The sequence below is a fragment of the Camelina sativa genome, chromosome 17, assembly GCF_000633955.1.
Source record: "Camelina sativa cultivar DH55 chromosome 17, Cs, whole genome shotgun sequence".
Lineage (NCBI taxonomy): Eukaryota > Viridiplantae > Streptophyta > Magnoliopsida > Brassicales > Brassicaceae > Camelina > Camelina sativa.
This window is the reverse complement of record NC_025701.1, coordinates 7,487,410-7,501,124: the sequence shown is the minus strand read 5'-3', so window position 1 is coordinate 7,501,124 and position 13,715 is coordinate 7,487,410. Positions and strand designations below refer to the sequence as shown.

Here is a 13,715-nt window from a genome sequence, read left to right as displayed (position 1 = left end):
AAGGTTAATCAATAAAACTCGCTTACCTAATCTTTGTGTAGTGTAGTCACTAGTCATGGATGGTTCACTATCACAATGTCGAATAATATCATCTACACAATTATCGTTTAACATAGACATGCGTTATTGACGCCAACCAAAAAACATCTAACCGGAAAATTCCAAACTTGGAGACCAACCTTTTGACTTAGTAGGCTAGCTGTATGTATAAAAATGGTACATCTTTTTCTCAACACTCAACAGGGATAACGTTACTCGCGAACAATGTTTCTAGGTATTATTAAAATCGTATGGTTCAATATTCAAACCCCAACAACAACCAAAATTAAGAAGCTAGGTTACCTAATGAATCGAATAAGAACGAACTCTTTGGCTTCTCTAAGAAAGCAGCATGGTTCAGACTTTAGCGGCTGGCTGCAACTAACGCCATGTGCTCTATCAGGTCGAGGACTCGGTTGCTGTAACATTACAACACCCACAAACATTTTAGTCTTGGCGTATAGTCAAATATGGCAATGTGATGGTAAAGAAATGCAAGAGGACTAACTGTTTACCTGTAACCCCATTCGTTGTCATACCAGGAGACAAGTTTCATGAAGGATTTGCTTAACCCAATCCCAGCATTCGCATCAAAGATACTTGACCTAATTTTGACAATAACCACAACTTCTGAGGACCAAGCTAGATTTTGATAGATCCGTTACAAGATTTAAGAGTGGAATACCTTGAATCTCCTACAAAATCGTTAGAGACGACATCTTCTTCTGTATACCCAAGAATTCCCCTAAGTGGCCCTTCTGATGCAAACCTGTTAAGAGATTTTTTAAATCAAAATTGTGAGAGGGTTATATTACAAGTTCCATGGTTTATGAATGTAAAGAGAATGATACGGGAATTGGTTGAACAGAGTTTTGGGAGGAATACTTTATGGCTGCCTTAACGTCTTCATACGATGCATCCTTCTCAAGTCGACAAGTTAGATCCACAACAGAAACATTTGCTGTTGGAACACGGAACGCCATTCCCGTTAGTTTTCCATTGAGTTCTGGAAGGACCTTACCTACAGCCTGTTGAGACAAGTTAAGCAAGCCATGACTTAAATATGATTCCAGATGTGACGTTCATATAGAACCATATGATTTTGTGTACCTTTGCAGCACCGGTTGAGCTAGGAATGATGTTTTGACTGGCGCCTCGGCCTCCTCTCCAGTCCTTCATTGATGGGCCGTCCACAGTTTTCTGAGTAGCTGATTTTACAAAAGCAAACATGAACAAAACACATAATTTAGCTAGTCTCTTCAGGTCAATGATATACAATGATATATACAAGAATAAAATACCTGTCGTGGCGTGGACTGTTGTCATCAAGCCTTCAAGAATACCAAATTCCTCATGCACCACCTGCCATATACAAGTTCTTCAGGGCCAGACAATTTTATTTGACCTTAATGAGGTTCTTCAAAACCAAGTTATATAGAGGACAAAAAAATATGTACAAACCTTGGCAAGAGGTGCCAGACAATTGGTGGTACAGCTTGCATTGGAGACAATATCCATGTTTGGTTGGTATGTCTTCTCGTTTACTCCAACAACAAACATGGGCGCGTCCGCTGAAGGGGCAGAAATGATGACTTTCTTGGCACCACCCTGCACAGGCAATGAAAGGTCAAGCAAACCGATGGCAATTTTAGTAGATGATTGTTTGAATTAATATACGGCCTGTATTCAATGTTAGATCCAGTGAAACTAGTAGATCAACAAGTGCGTTCAGATGGAAGTGCAAACCTTCAAATGTGCTGATGCTTTTCCAACAGTGGTGAATACTCCTGAAGACTCAACAACATACTCGGCTCCAAGATCAGCCCACGGGATTTCAGCTGGGTCTCTGAGAGAGAACCAATAAGATGTCAGGCACTAAAACGATAAGATTTTTACCCTATCAATAGGAAAGACATGAAAACTGATTCATCATTTGTCCATTTCTACAGATATGGATGAGTCAACAGTTTGAGGCAATACCTATTGCTGACAACTTTGACCTGTTTTCCATTGATCTCCAAAGTAGAATCATCAATTACATTGATGGTTCCTTTGTAATTTCCATGAGTAGAATCATACTTGAACATGTAAGCCTGCATAAGACGGGAGAGAAGATTTGCAGTGAGTTTGATATACAAGTATTTCATGCCCCTTAATACGATTTCTTTAAACTATATCAAGTTCAAGCAAGCAAAAAAAGTTACTAAGAATAAGATACGCTGAAAGGGTAAAGAGCATAAGCAACAGTTATACAAAATTCCTGGCTAAAATACATTACAAACTAGTAAGAGCAAAACACATTGTAAGTTGCAACTACTGCTAGATAAGACAGTAATCATCCTTACCATGTACTTGGCGTCTATGAATGGATCATTGACAGCTACAACCTCAATATCATCCCTGAAGGTTCCGATACGGAGGACCAGTCTTCCAATTCGACCAAAACCTGTCCCATACACAATAAATACAAGAATCGGTAAGAACTGAAAAGGCGAGGGGCTAGAAGCAGATCAGAAGGAATGAAAGCATACACTATCTGATGATCTCAAAATGAATCCAACAACAGATAAAAAACTAACATACCATTGATGCCGACCTTTGTCTTTCCGCTGCTCCTTGACCCTATACAAGTCAATCAAATGGACGTTAACTGCAAGAATGCAGCACCAAACACATCACGTAAGAATATAAATAAACTATTTTTCTTACTTTGAACAGCAGGAGGTGCTGCCGTAGCAGTGGCCTTGATAGGTTGTACCCTTCTAGCATTGCATTTTCTGTACATTTGAACATTTATAAAAAAACTTCAGAGAAGCAAAAAAGAAAGCATCGTGTAATTTAAATGTAGGACAGAGTTGGTCACTGAACTGTAAAGATGAAGATGACCCAGTTGAAACTGCAGCACCAGAAAATCTGGACGAGGTCAGGTTGTGACTGAATCCAAGACTTGAAGTGACCTGATCATTTGATACAAAAAGATATATAACCCACACTAAACCCTTGAAACGTATGAAAACCTTAATGCTGTCTAAGTGTCTATCATCGATTCGAGTTCATCAGATAACACAGGGCCAACGACTATAGAAGATAACCATAACCATATAAAAAAAAGACAAAAACACCTCCAACAATCCATAAAAACTCCAGGCGACACGGAAATACAAAATTGAAGCAGATCAAAGCTAAACATAAGCTGAAACAAATCAAACAAAACCAAAATCCCGAGAGAGAAATAAACGAAACACGTTTTATACCTGAGAATGATCGTATGAAGACGATGGATAAAGCTCGAGACGAGGAGCGGCGGCGGAAGTGGCGGCAGATCTGAGTAGAGAAGAGAAGGCCATTGCTAACCAGAGATGTCTCGCCGCCGCCTTCTTTTGAGTGTAGCTGAATAGTCAAAACAATAAAGGAACCTGAAGTTTCCAAGAATATTCTCATGTTAAAATATATATGCTTACGACTCCGTAGAGACGATGACAGTGTTCCGATGCGGCGCGCCCCATCGTAACTACTTTTCCAATGAGAATTAAGGGCGAGATCTCACGGAGGAACCCGCGTGTAGCGGATCAACGTCTTAGGCCCATGATTTGGTGGGCCTACTGGTCATATTTGAACAACGTTGACGTATCTTTTGTCGTTTATGTGGGAAAGCCCCTCCTACTAAAAACGACGTTAAGTTTTGCCACGTCAGACTAAAATGGCCAGTATGACAGGTGGCAGATCCAGCTGGCTCTCACTCTAAAATTGGGATTACTGTTGACGAGCTGAGCTGAGGGCCAGCTTCTCCGAATAGGCCACGTGGCATTGCGCTCGAAACAATCGTGCTGTTCCGTCTCACACACTCTCCTCTCTGTGCTCCTTTCTGTCTCTCCCGTCAAAAATGGCGAACCGTCGCTTTCTCTGTATCTCTAGAATTCTCCATAGATTAATTTCAACCTGAATCTTTCTTCTTCTCCGAGAAACCTTGTTTCTTCCTCTGTTCCTATCGTTTGACGTTCTCGGGCCTTCGCGCTTATGCCTTCGGCAAGGTCTCTCATACGAACGAAATTTTTTCGTTGTGTTAGTTTGTTAGGATCCGTTTTTGTTGAGTAATGTATTGACATGCTACTACCGAGTTTACCGATTATAATTTTCTGAATGGGATTGGTTGATTTGTTTTCGTATGTCTTCTTAGATTTGGCAAACTTATTGAGATCGTGTTTATGTGGCTTGAGTTCTTCTCTTTCGCATTAGCTAGTTTTGGTTGTAAAATCTCCAATTGCCTCTGTGACAAATCTCTTTTTTTTTGTTTTGGTTGTAATTTCTGATAGATGCCAATGGAAAGGTCGTATAGCAATGCAAGAATGGCCAACAGTTTCATGTTCTGGAATGATTGTGTTGAGCCAGAGGATTTAGAAGAAATGTGGATGGATCCTGCGGTGAGTGCTGAATGGATTGAGGTTGGTGAGACTAAAGGGCAGAAGGTTCACCTCTCTAGGGATCCTGATGGACAACCTTATCTAACACAGACCGAGATGAAGGTATAATAACCACATTCTAAAATCGTTGCATGTTTTGCAGATGGTTGATGTGGATATTGTTAAAACTGTTTAGTGCTTTCTTTCTCCCCCTACTTATTGATCAACCCCTTACCTTTGCAGGCTGTTGCTGATATTACTGTCCGGAGGCATTTTGATTCCATATTGGATCCGGTATGCTTCTTTTTTCACCTGAGTTTCATGTTCGATTGTTGGTCTGTAATCATGACTCTCAAGTATTTTCAAAGTGGGCAGTTATTTAGAAAACTAGTACTTATGAGCTTGGTTTTTAGCTACTCTTTAGGCTATTAAACTCATATATGCCTTTCTGATCTCAAAGTTTGCATCTCCCTCTTCCTCTTCAGGTAATGATATGCGCAATTGCTGAGCTTGAAAGTGACCGGAAGCCTCTTATTATGCGGTACAGCAAAAAGACCAAAGAAACTGGCCTAGGAATTTTACAAGTTTTCGAAAAGACAGCAGCGTGGTTGGCTGGGTACAAAACGATTTCTAGTTTCTCTCCTTTTCAAATAGATCTTCAATTTATAAAATCTAATGTTCCGGTTTTGGTCTTAACTTTACTGTAGGGGGCAAGGCTATTCGGCATATAATGTGGATGACAATCCAGATCTTCTTCACAAGCCCTTTATAAATGTATATTTTGGTGCAGCTTACCTGAAATGGTTAACAGACTATCAGAATAAGTATGATATATTGTCCCATGTTGACATTGATAGCTTTACAATTTCAATGACAACAAAGTTTAAATTCCTTCTGGAGTTATTTAATTTTTTATAACAAATTTCCTTGTGCAGCCAGAGAAGTGAAGAGTTTGTTGTCAGAGCATATAATGGTGGGACAAAAAAGGCGACTCACAAGTCGACATTACCGTATTGGAAACGATACCTTGCAGTGAAAGAAAGTCTCCCTTCAAGGTTGTTGTTTCCGTTCTCTGATTCACCTTTTACCTAGTTTCTTAAGTCATATTTTATGCATGGTTGCAAGGAAAATGTTTTGTGTTGCCATGTGCTTTCATACTGTTATTTTGGTTCATACTTAAATACTTATATCAATGTAGTTGCACCAAGAAGCTGAGAGAAGGGAAGCTAATACTTCAGTCTCTTTGGTAACTGTTGTTGCAGAAAACATGTTGATGCTGGCCCTTCAAGCTTTCATCCTACGAATCCTGCTTCAGCAGGCTCAAGTAATCTCGCCCTCTTTCTGTTTATTATGTATCATATAACAATGTTTCCACGTTTATACACATGCACCTATGTCAAACATATTAAGATCTCTAGAAATACTAGGAGCATGGTGCAGTGTGCCAATGCTTTAGCTATGTGCTCATATTTGGAATATACCCTCTGGTGGAACAGACACCAATTTCACATACTGGGACTGTCGAGCTTCCCCTGAAGATATGGAAAATATGTGGAATCATTCTGAAGTATGTAAAGAGTGGACAAAATCTAAAGAAGAAAGGGGGAAGGTTCGTTTTTCACAAGATGGTGAAAAGAGGCCTTACCTTTCTCGAGGGGAACTAAAGGTACTGTCTGTCTTTTAGTTGTGCAGTTTGACATATATTTCCCGGAGAACAATAACTGACACCGTTCTCACCATATTGCTGTCAAAATAATGCTATATTTTCCGTTCCATCAGGCTGTTGCAGAAATAATTGTTTCAAAGTACTTCAGCACGAAAGGAATTAGAGTTGTAAGTGTGCATATCTGTGAACGATCACTTGCTGAGGGAACTTTTATTGGGTATCTTTTTGGACTATTCATATGTTATTACTGATAAATATGTTCCATTTCACTGAGCAGCCTCTTGTTTGTGCGGTTGCTGATACTGTGTGCATGCGGTTTGTGAATGGTACTAAGAAACATGCTGGAATACTCGGAGTGGACTACTCAACCGCTTCCTGGTTATATTCGTAAGTTTGGTCATCTCTATAAATACATTATAAAGTGTTAAGCAAATATTTAATCCTAGTGGGGCTGTTTTTGTGAATAAAGGGAGCTAGGATACCGAGCATACAGAGTTGATTCAGCAGACGATCTAACCAAACCATTTGTCTCAATGTACTTCGGTGTAGCCTATTTGGTTTGGTTATCCGAATATGAAGGAAGGTACACACGTGCATCAATCCTGATAATTTGCAAACACCAAATCTTAGTCAAAACATATCAATCTGATTCAAACTATATGTGATACGCAGTCAGAGAAGTAATCAATTCATTGTCCAAGCATATATGAGAGGTCCTGACAACGTTGATCTTGAACAATCATGTCCAATCTGGCTCAAGTTTGAGCAAGCTCTAAGCTATTATGAAGAGTCCAAGAGGTATCATCAGTCAATGCTGGATTTTTAATTTTGTGATATGGAACAAATCTGATTATTATTGATATATATTTATGATGGTTCTTTCTCTCTCAGCAGGGAATCAGGAAGTTGCATTATCCTATGAGACAGCAAGCGTCTATGATGAAGATTAAACGTTTTATAGCTTTGGTTTCATCTATTTGTATCTCAACGTTTTCGTTTATGCGGTTTCTGTGTTTTTTCTCTTTAATTTCCTTGTCTTACCTTTTTGTTTGTACGATGAATATGATTAAACCGTGTAGAAAAAATTAAACAGTAAAAAAAAGTAATCTTCAAATTGGCATAAACTTCAAACATTAGCTCAATAAACCGCGAAATTAAAATTGTCGGTTCTTTCGGGTTGCGCTTTTATAATTAGGTTCGGGTAAACCGGATTTGAACTCCCCTAGTTAAACGCGTGTATATAGATGTCGAGGACAATCTGAGAACGGCGGCTAAACATATTTCCGGCGACAACTTGGAATCAATTTTATTCTTCTGATCCAAAGAGAATGGAGGAACCAACGTCGGAAGATGGAGGTGGTATCACCATCATGGCTAAATCCCGTAAAACCCCTAAACCCGTAGAACCAATCCAGTCTCAGAAACTTGATTCCGACCAGAACGCTCCTCAGTTTGAGAAATTCACAAATCCAAACCCTGGTTCCAACATCACATCCGCCGCTAACTTCGAAGGGCTAGGATTAGCTGAGTGGGCTGTGGAAACGTGCAAGGAGCTTGGCATGCGTAAACCAACTCCAGTTCAGACTCACTGCGTTCCCAAGATATTGGCAGGACGGGACGTCTTAGGTCTTGCTCAGACCGGTAGTGGTAAAACGGCGGCGTTTGCTCTTCCGATACTTCACCGTTTCGCTGAAGATCCTTATGGAGTCTACGCTCTTGTGGTGACGCCGACTAGAGAGCTTGCGTTTCAGCTCGCTGAGCAGTTCAAGGCTTTAGGTTCTTGTTTGAATTTGCGTTGCTCTGTGATTGTGGGAGGTATGGATATGTTGACACAAACGAGGAGCTTGGTTTCACGACCTCATATCGTTATTACTACTCCTGGGAGAATTAAGGTTTTGCTTGAAAACAATCCTGATGTTCCTCCTGTTTTCTCTAGAACCAAGGTAAAAAAAAACACAACTTCTGAGCTATCAAAGTACGTAGCTTGCTTTTTTTTTAGTTGATGATTCATAGCTTTACTTAGTGTTGTTGTGTTTGATTAGTTCTTAGTGCTGGACGAGGCGGATAGAGTTCTTGATGTTTGTTTCCAAGACGAGTTGCGTGTGATCTTTCAGTGTCTTCCGAAAACTAGACAAACGTTGTTGTTCTCTGCTACGATGACTAGTAACTTACAGACATTGCTCGAACATTCTTCAAACAAAGCTTATTTCTATGAAGCCTATGAAGGGTTGAAGACTGTTGACACTCTTACGCAGCAGTACATTTACGAAGACAAAGATGCTAAAGAACTGTATCTTGTGCACATCCTGTCTCAAATGGAAGACAAAGGCATTCGATCAGCTATGATTTTTGTCTCCACTTGCAGGTCTCATATACCTATCTTTATAGAAAAAGTCGTTTATCCTGCGGGTTATATTCCATTTTGCAGTTACTGATTAGACTTTGTTTTGGTGTTTTAGAACATGTCAAAGGTTGAGTCTTATGCTTGAAGAGCTTGAAGTGGAAAATGCAGCTATGCATTCTCTGAATTCTCAGTCTGTTCGACTATCTGCATTAAGTAGATTCAAGTCTGGGAAAGTACCGATTTTGCTTGCGACTGATGTTGCCAGCCGTGGATTGGACATTCCTACTGTTGACCTTGTCATCAATTATGACATTCCGAGGTACCTTTTTGGTGATGATTTCCTTTTTCGTTAAATTCACGGTGTTTTTTCAAGTTTAACTGATCTTCTAGTTCTATATTTGGCTCACATCAGATATCCGAGGGATTATGTTCATCGTGTTGGACGTACAGCTAGAGCTGGTAGAGGAGGACTGGCTATAAGCTTTATCACTCAGGTAAAGTAGTAAATCATAGAACCACATGAAAAATGGACCCTTAAGTGTTGTTTACCATGGTTGGGCTTACAACCTAATCCTTACATATCCTTTTGCAGACCGATGTGAAACTTCTCCATGGAATAGAAGAGGAAGTTGGAAAAAAGATGGAAGAGTACAGCTACAAAAAAATCACTGACAGTTTAGAAGTCACTAAGGTAAGATTCGCTGTGTAATACATCAAAGTTCTTGTCTTTAGTCCTTGGCTCAGTCTGATCATAAATAGAGTCATACCAGCTACTTCGCCATTATGTCTAAATTATATTTCATCTGGGTATATAAGAAAAGTATTTGCTGCGAGTTATAGCCTAACATGTTTTACTGATCCAAACTTCAAAAAATGAATCTGCAGGTGTCAAAAGCCAAAAGAGTGGCAATGATGAAGATGCTAGATGATGGATTCGAAGACAAGGTTAAAGACCGGAGGAAACTGAAACGTAAAACACTTACTGATAAAGGCTTGTATAAGAAGCGGAGCAAAAGGCCAAAATCAACAGAAAATTGATGATTACAATCATCTTCAAGTTTTGTTCTCTTAACTGCATTTTGAGCAGCAAATCTCTGACAATCCATGTTTACCAATGTTCTTACTTTGATCACATTTAGCAATTCCCTTAGTCTTGAATCTTGTTGTTTATTCACATTCTGTAAGAAACGTTTTGACATCTATCATAATTCCTTCCCCACATTATTGAGAAAAAACAAATTTATTTATTGTGTATTTGGTTTTGGTAAAAAAACAGGGAAAGGAGAAAAGGGTCAACAAATATCTCCCTCCTCACCCCAAAACACTTGGAAAGAGTCTAGCGAAACCTATAAAATATCGACTCTGTTTCACTTTGAAGCCTTGTGAGCTGGTGGCTTGGATTGGTTCGAAGTAGCTGCAGTTGACATAACACGTAACCGACCAGCGATCTCTGTGAAAGATGGACGTGCTGTTGGGTTAGGCGCCCAACACTCCTCCATTAATATTCGCCAGTCCGAATCACAGTAGCTCGGTATGGTCGGCCTCAGTGTGTTGTTCACTATCCCACCTGCGTTCAGCCCGTTAAACTTTATGAGCAAGAAGACCAAATCCAGGCCAAAAAGCAAACCAGAACCAAAACCAAGATGAAATAGAAAATAGGCCGACTATAAACGAATCAGTTTCTATGTTTCATACACCAAAAAATCTGAACTGAAAACAGGATTGGGCATTTGGGCAGGAAAAACCGAAGCTTATAGGTTGTTTAAAACACGCACCTATAATAGCACCGTAGTGCATATTAGCATATGGTTCCTCTCCGGTTAGAATCTCCCACAAGACTATACCGAAAGAGAAGACATCGACCTGCGGGCAAAACCAGTAATAAACTCGATTTAGTTTTGTTCCCATTATTTATATTCACTGTGAAATATTTTTTTTACCTTCTCTGAAACTTTGCTACTGCTACCATTGAGAAGCTCTGGTGCCATCCATGGTAGGGTGCCACGTACACCACCAGATACCAATGTATTTCTTTTAATTTTCGACAAACCAAAATCACCAACCTTGAGGAAGAACAAACGTGTAAAGAGTATGCATAAATTATGTACATCGACATCTTATGAATAAAAATTTTACCTTGCAGATTGGGCGAGAAGGATCTTTGAGGTTCACAAGTAAATTGTCACATTTCAAATCGAAGTGAACAATGTTTTTGGCGTGCAAATATTCCATTCCAAAGGCAGCATCCATGGCAATGATTAGTCTCTTACGGCGATCAAGGTGTCTGATAATATAGAAATGAAAAGCATATAATCTTTAACCGTTCATCAAATAGGAAAACACAGAATCATTATAAGAGAGATTTGTACCTATCTTTCCTGAGTAGAACATGTCTCAGAGAACCATCAACCATGTACTCTGTTACAGTAGCCAATGTTGCGCCAGGTCCATCTTTTACAACACCATAAAATGCAACCACATTCGGATGATGAAGCTTTGAAAGAATTTCAGCTTCTCCCCAGAATTCACCAGTCTAGCAAACAAACAAGGTATTCATAAGCATCCCATGATCAGCAATCCTTTTAACATATGCCCAAAGGAAAAAATTTCAGAAGAAAATGCAGAAACACTTACTAATCTTTCTTGCTCAGATGATCGGCCAGCGAAGCAACTCTTCTTTATCCTTTTGATGGCAACATCTGATCCTCTCCATTTCCCATGATACACTGTACCGAATGTGCCAGAACCAAGCTCCTTTAGCTCCTCGAGATCGTCATTCATAATGATCTAGAAACATAAGAATAGAAGAGTCACAGAAGGAGACTACAAGCAGAAAATTTATTGTATATGCCAAACAGGGGTTAATATACTATGTTTGATTCTTCGAAAAATCTGAAACTTAAAGAAATAAAAATTATTTTCCTTTCTCTCATGCAGACAAGTAAAACTTCTATCAGGTATAAGAATTTATAGTGTATCATACCTGCAAGCCACTCGTGTCGTAATCAGCTAGAGACGGGCCAACTGGGGGAAGTCCAGCGTTTTTTGTTTCTGTCTTTTCATCCTACCAAACACTCATCATCGTTAGTATACTCATGGTTTTTGAATCGTGAAATCAAATCTACCAGAAGCTNCAAGGTATTCATAAGCATCCCATGATCAGCAATCCTTTTAACATATGCCCAAAGGAAAAAATTTCAGAAGAAAATGCAGAAACACTTACTAATCTTTCTTGCTCAGATGATCGGCCAGCGAAGCAACTCTTCTTTATCCTTTTGATGGCAACATCTGATCCTCTCCATTTCCCATGATACACTGTACCGAATGTGCCAGAACCAAGCTCCTTTAGCTCCTCGAGATCGTCATTCATAATGATCTAGAAACATAAGAATAGAAGAGTCACAGAAGGAGACTACAAGCAGAAAATTTATTGTATATGCCAAACAGGGGTTAATATACTATGTTTGATTCTTCGAAAAATCTGAAACTTAAAGAAATAAAAATTATTTTCCTTTCTCTCATGCAGACAAGTAAAACTTCTATCAGGTATAAGAATTTATAGTGTATCATACCTGCAAGCCACTCGTGTCGTAATCAGCTAGAGACGGGCCAACTGGGGGAAGTCCAGCGTTTTTTGTTTCTGTCTTTTCATCCTACCAAACACTCATCATCGTTAGTATACTCATGGTTTTTGAATCGTGAAATCAAATCTACCAGAAGCTTATACCTCATGTTCACAGTCTGACGTCCTTAAATTCTCAACCATAGCATCAAATTCTTCACTCTCTGTGGCATTCAGCTGAGGATCCACACGGGTTTCTGTTGAAATTCCATCTCTAGTCCGCGGAGCAACATGGTTCAATCTGGCAATCTCTCCACCATCTTCCATGTCAGATGGAAAGCCAGGAGTTCGGTCAATATAAGCAACATCCCTGTCACTAAACTGTTCCTCAGCAAGGTTCCGAAAATAAGACCAATTTTTAGGATCATGATTTTCTACATTCAAGCTAACACCAGCTCCATCATGCTGATATGGATTGCCATCTGATGGCATATCATCAGAGAGTGCCTTTGCGAATATTTCAGAAAGGAAGTCCTGAGGGAACCGGTCATTGATATCAATAAGAACACCTGAAGAAGTTTGCTTTTCAGGGATATCATGGCTCATTTCTGTGTCTACATGGCTCAAGTTATGAACTTCAGTCTCAATACCTCCACCACTGACGTTTCTTTTGTCCAAGGTTTCATTTGATGCCCCTACTTTTCCAGAGATATTTTCCACATCATTAACAATATGGGAATCTTCATGTGATCTACCCGCTGCTTCTTTTGCTGGTTCTTGCTGTCCAGTGTTAGCTTGTGAATGAGACATTAAGAACTGAGAACCAAGTGAGTCATCAGACTTTGACAAGCGGTTTAGCATTTCTAACTGTTCACGAGGTATCCTCTCCGAACGATATACCCTCCGGGTGGGCTGTAATGGTTCTGGATAATCAAGATCAATTAGATTCGACTCAGAGTCGGTATGATTAAGACCACAGGTACCACTTGATGTTGAAAGCTGATCATCTTCACCGGATACAGGAACCTGCTCAGTAATAACAGCATCACGGTAGGTGGAAGGCTTCACAGGATTGTTCTGCCGTGTGTCTCTTCTTGGGGGCAACATATGTACAGCATCCTGGCTAGGTACAGTTGTTGTAACTGATGCCTCCCTATTCTTAACCTCAGTATCATCCGCTTGAGGAGGATTCTGGCGATTATTTGCCACAATTTGACGAATTTCAGGCTCCACATAATCACAAGCTTTCGTCTCTGGTTTTATGTTTGGTTCCTCTACCTGAACTGGTGCGTTTTGCTGTGTAATGCCAGGGTGAGGGTATGGCTGCCCTTGGAAAGGCATGGGAATAGAGTAATTTGAAGAATTGTGATCATGATGCTGCATTGGAAATTGCTCTCTTTCTCCATAATATTGTGGGTATATTCCATAAGAGCCGGAGGAGATCGATTGTGGATACTGGAGAGTTGAATTTGGTAGAATAGATTGAGGGTACTGAATGGACGGACTTGGTGGAATGGACTGGGCATACTGAAGAGTAGCATTTGGTGGAACAGCTTGCTGAAATTGAAATGCAGCATTGTGTGGAATAGATTGAGGATACTTACTAAAAGAGCTAGGTGGAGCAGAATCAGAATACTGTATAGAGGATTGTTGGAAATCTACCCCGGTTAACTGCGAAGGGCCAACACCATTGATTCCCTCAGT

The 13,715-nt window shown here is 39.9% G+C and overlaps 4 protein-coding genes across 7 annotated transcripts in view; 2 read left to right on the top strand and 2 right to left on the bottom strand.

The window, feature by feature from the left end:
- LOC104755947 (glyceraldehyde-3-phosphate dehydrogenase GAPCP2, chloroplastic) lies at window positions 145–3,458 on the bottom strand. Its single transcript, XM_010478434.2, has 14 exons — window positions 3,294–3,458; window positions 2,908–2,996; window positions 2,749–2,816; window positions 2,623–2,661; window positions 2,385–2,485; window positions 2,020–2,132; window positions 1,786–1,885; window positions 1,501–1,647; window positions 1,341–1,401; window positions 1,150–1,247; window positions 925–1,067; window positions 725–808; window positions 555–644; window positions 145–458 (listed from the first exon to the last, which is right to left on the bottom strand). Exons 1-14 carry the CDS (start codon window positions 3,384–3,386, stop codon window positions 404–406), a joined length of 1,281 nt encoding a protein of 426 aa, XP_010476736.1. The 5' UTR covers window positions 3,387–3,458; the 3' UTR covers window positions 145–403.
- On the top strand, window positions 3,814–7,206 carry LOC104755946. Of its 2 annotated transcripts, none has more exons than XM_010478433.1 (13): window positions 3,814–4,070; window positions 4,353–4,562; window positions 4,683–4,733; window positions 4,925–5,055; window positions 5,147–5,263; window positions 5,375–5,494; window positions 5,702–5,763; window positions 5,936–6,105; window positions 6,219–6,272; window positions 6,383–6,492; window positions 6,575–6,688; window positions 6,778–6,903; window positions 7,000–7,206. In XM_010478433.1, exons 2-13 carry the CDS (start codon window positions 4,353–4,355, stop codon window positions 7,025–7,027), a joined length of 1,293 nt encoding a protein of 430 aa, XP_010476735.1. In that variant the 5' UTR covers window positions 3,814–4,070; the 3' UTR covers window positions 7,028–7,206. The 2 variants fall into 2 exon arrangements, with proteins under 2 accessions (XP_010476735.1, XP_010476734.1); XM_010478432.1 differs by having other exon boundaries at window positions 6,997–7,206.
- Window positions 7,353–9,496, top strand: LOC104755943 (DEAD-box ATP-dependent RNA helicase 36-like). Its single transcript, XM_010478429.2, has 6 exons — window positions 7,353–8,048; window positions 8,148–8,470; window positions 8,565–8,768; window positions 8,862–8,943; window positions 9,042–9,140; window positions 9,335–9,496. Exons 1-6 carry the CDS (start codon window positions 7,434–7,436, stop codon window positions 9,485–9,487), a joined length of 1,476 nt encoding a protein of 491 aa, XP_010476731.1. The 5' UTR covers window positions 7,353–7,433; the 3' UTR covers window positions 9,488–9,496.
- LOC104740312 overlaps window positions 9,597–13,715 on the bottom strand; it is a 7,236-nt gene continuing 3,117 nt past the window's right edge. Inside the window, exons 3-10 of one of the 3 annotated variants that reach the window (XM_019239460.1) lie at window positions 12,177–12,796; window positions 12,022–12,102; window positions 11,673–11,825; window positions 10,819–10,982; window positions 10,586–10,733; window positions 10,390–10,512; window positions 10,225–10,312; window positions 9,597–10,016 (exon numbers count right to left, since the gene is read on the bottom strand). In XM_019239460.1, coding sequence (XP_019095005.1) covers window positions 9,817–10,016; window positions 10,225–10,312; window positions 10,390–10,512; window positions 10,586–10,733; window positions 10,819–10,982; window positions 11,673–11,825; window positions 12,022–12,102; window positions 12,177–12,796 — 1,577 coding nt within the window. In that variant the 3' untranslated portion in view covers window positions 9,597–9,816. Of the gene's footprint in view, window positions 10,017–10,224; window positions 10,313–10,389; window positions 10,513–10,585; window positions 10,734–10,818; window positions 10,983–11,672; window positions 11,826–12,021; window positions 12,103–12,176; window positions 13,709–13,715 lie in introns of all 3 variants that reach the window. The other 2 variants (XM_019239458.1, XM_010478430.2) reach the window with 2 other exon arrangements.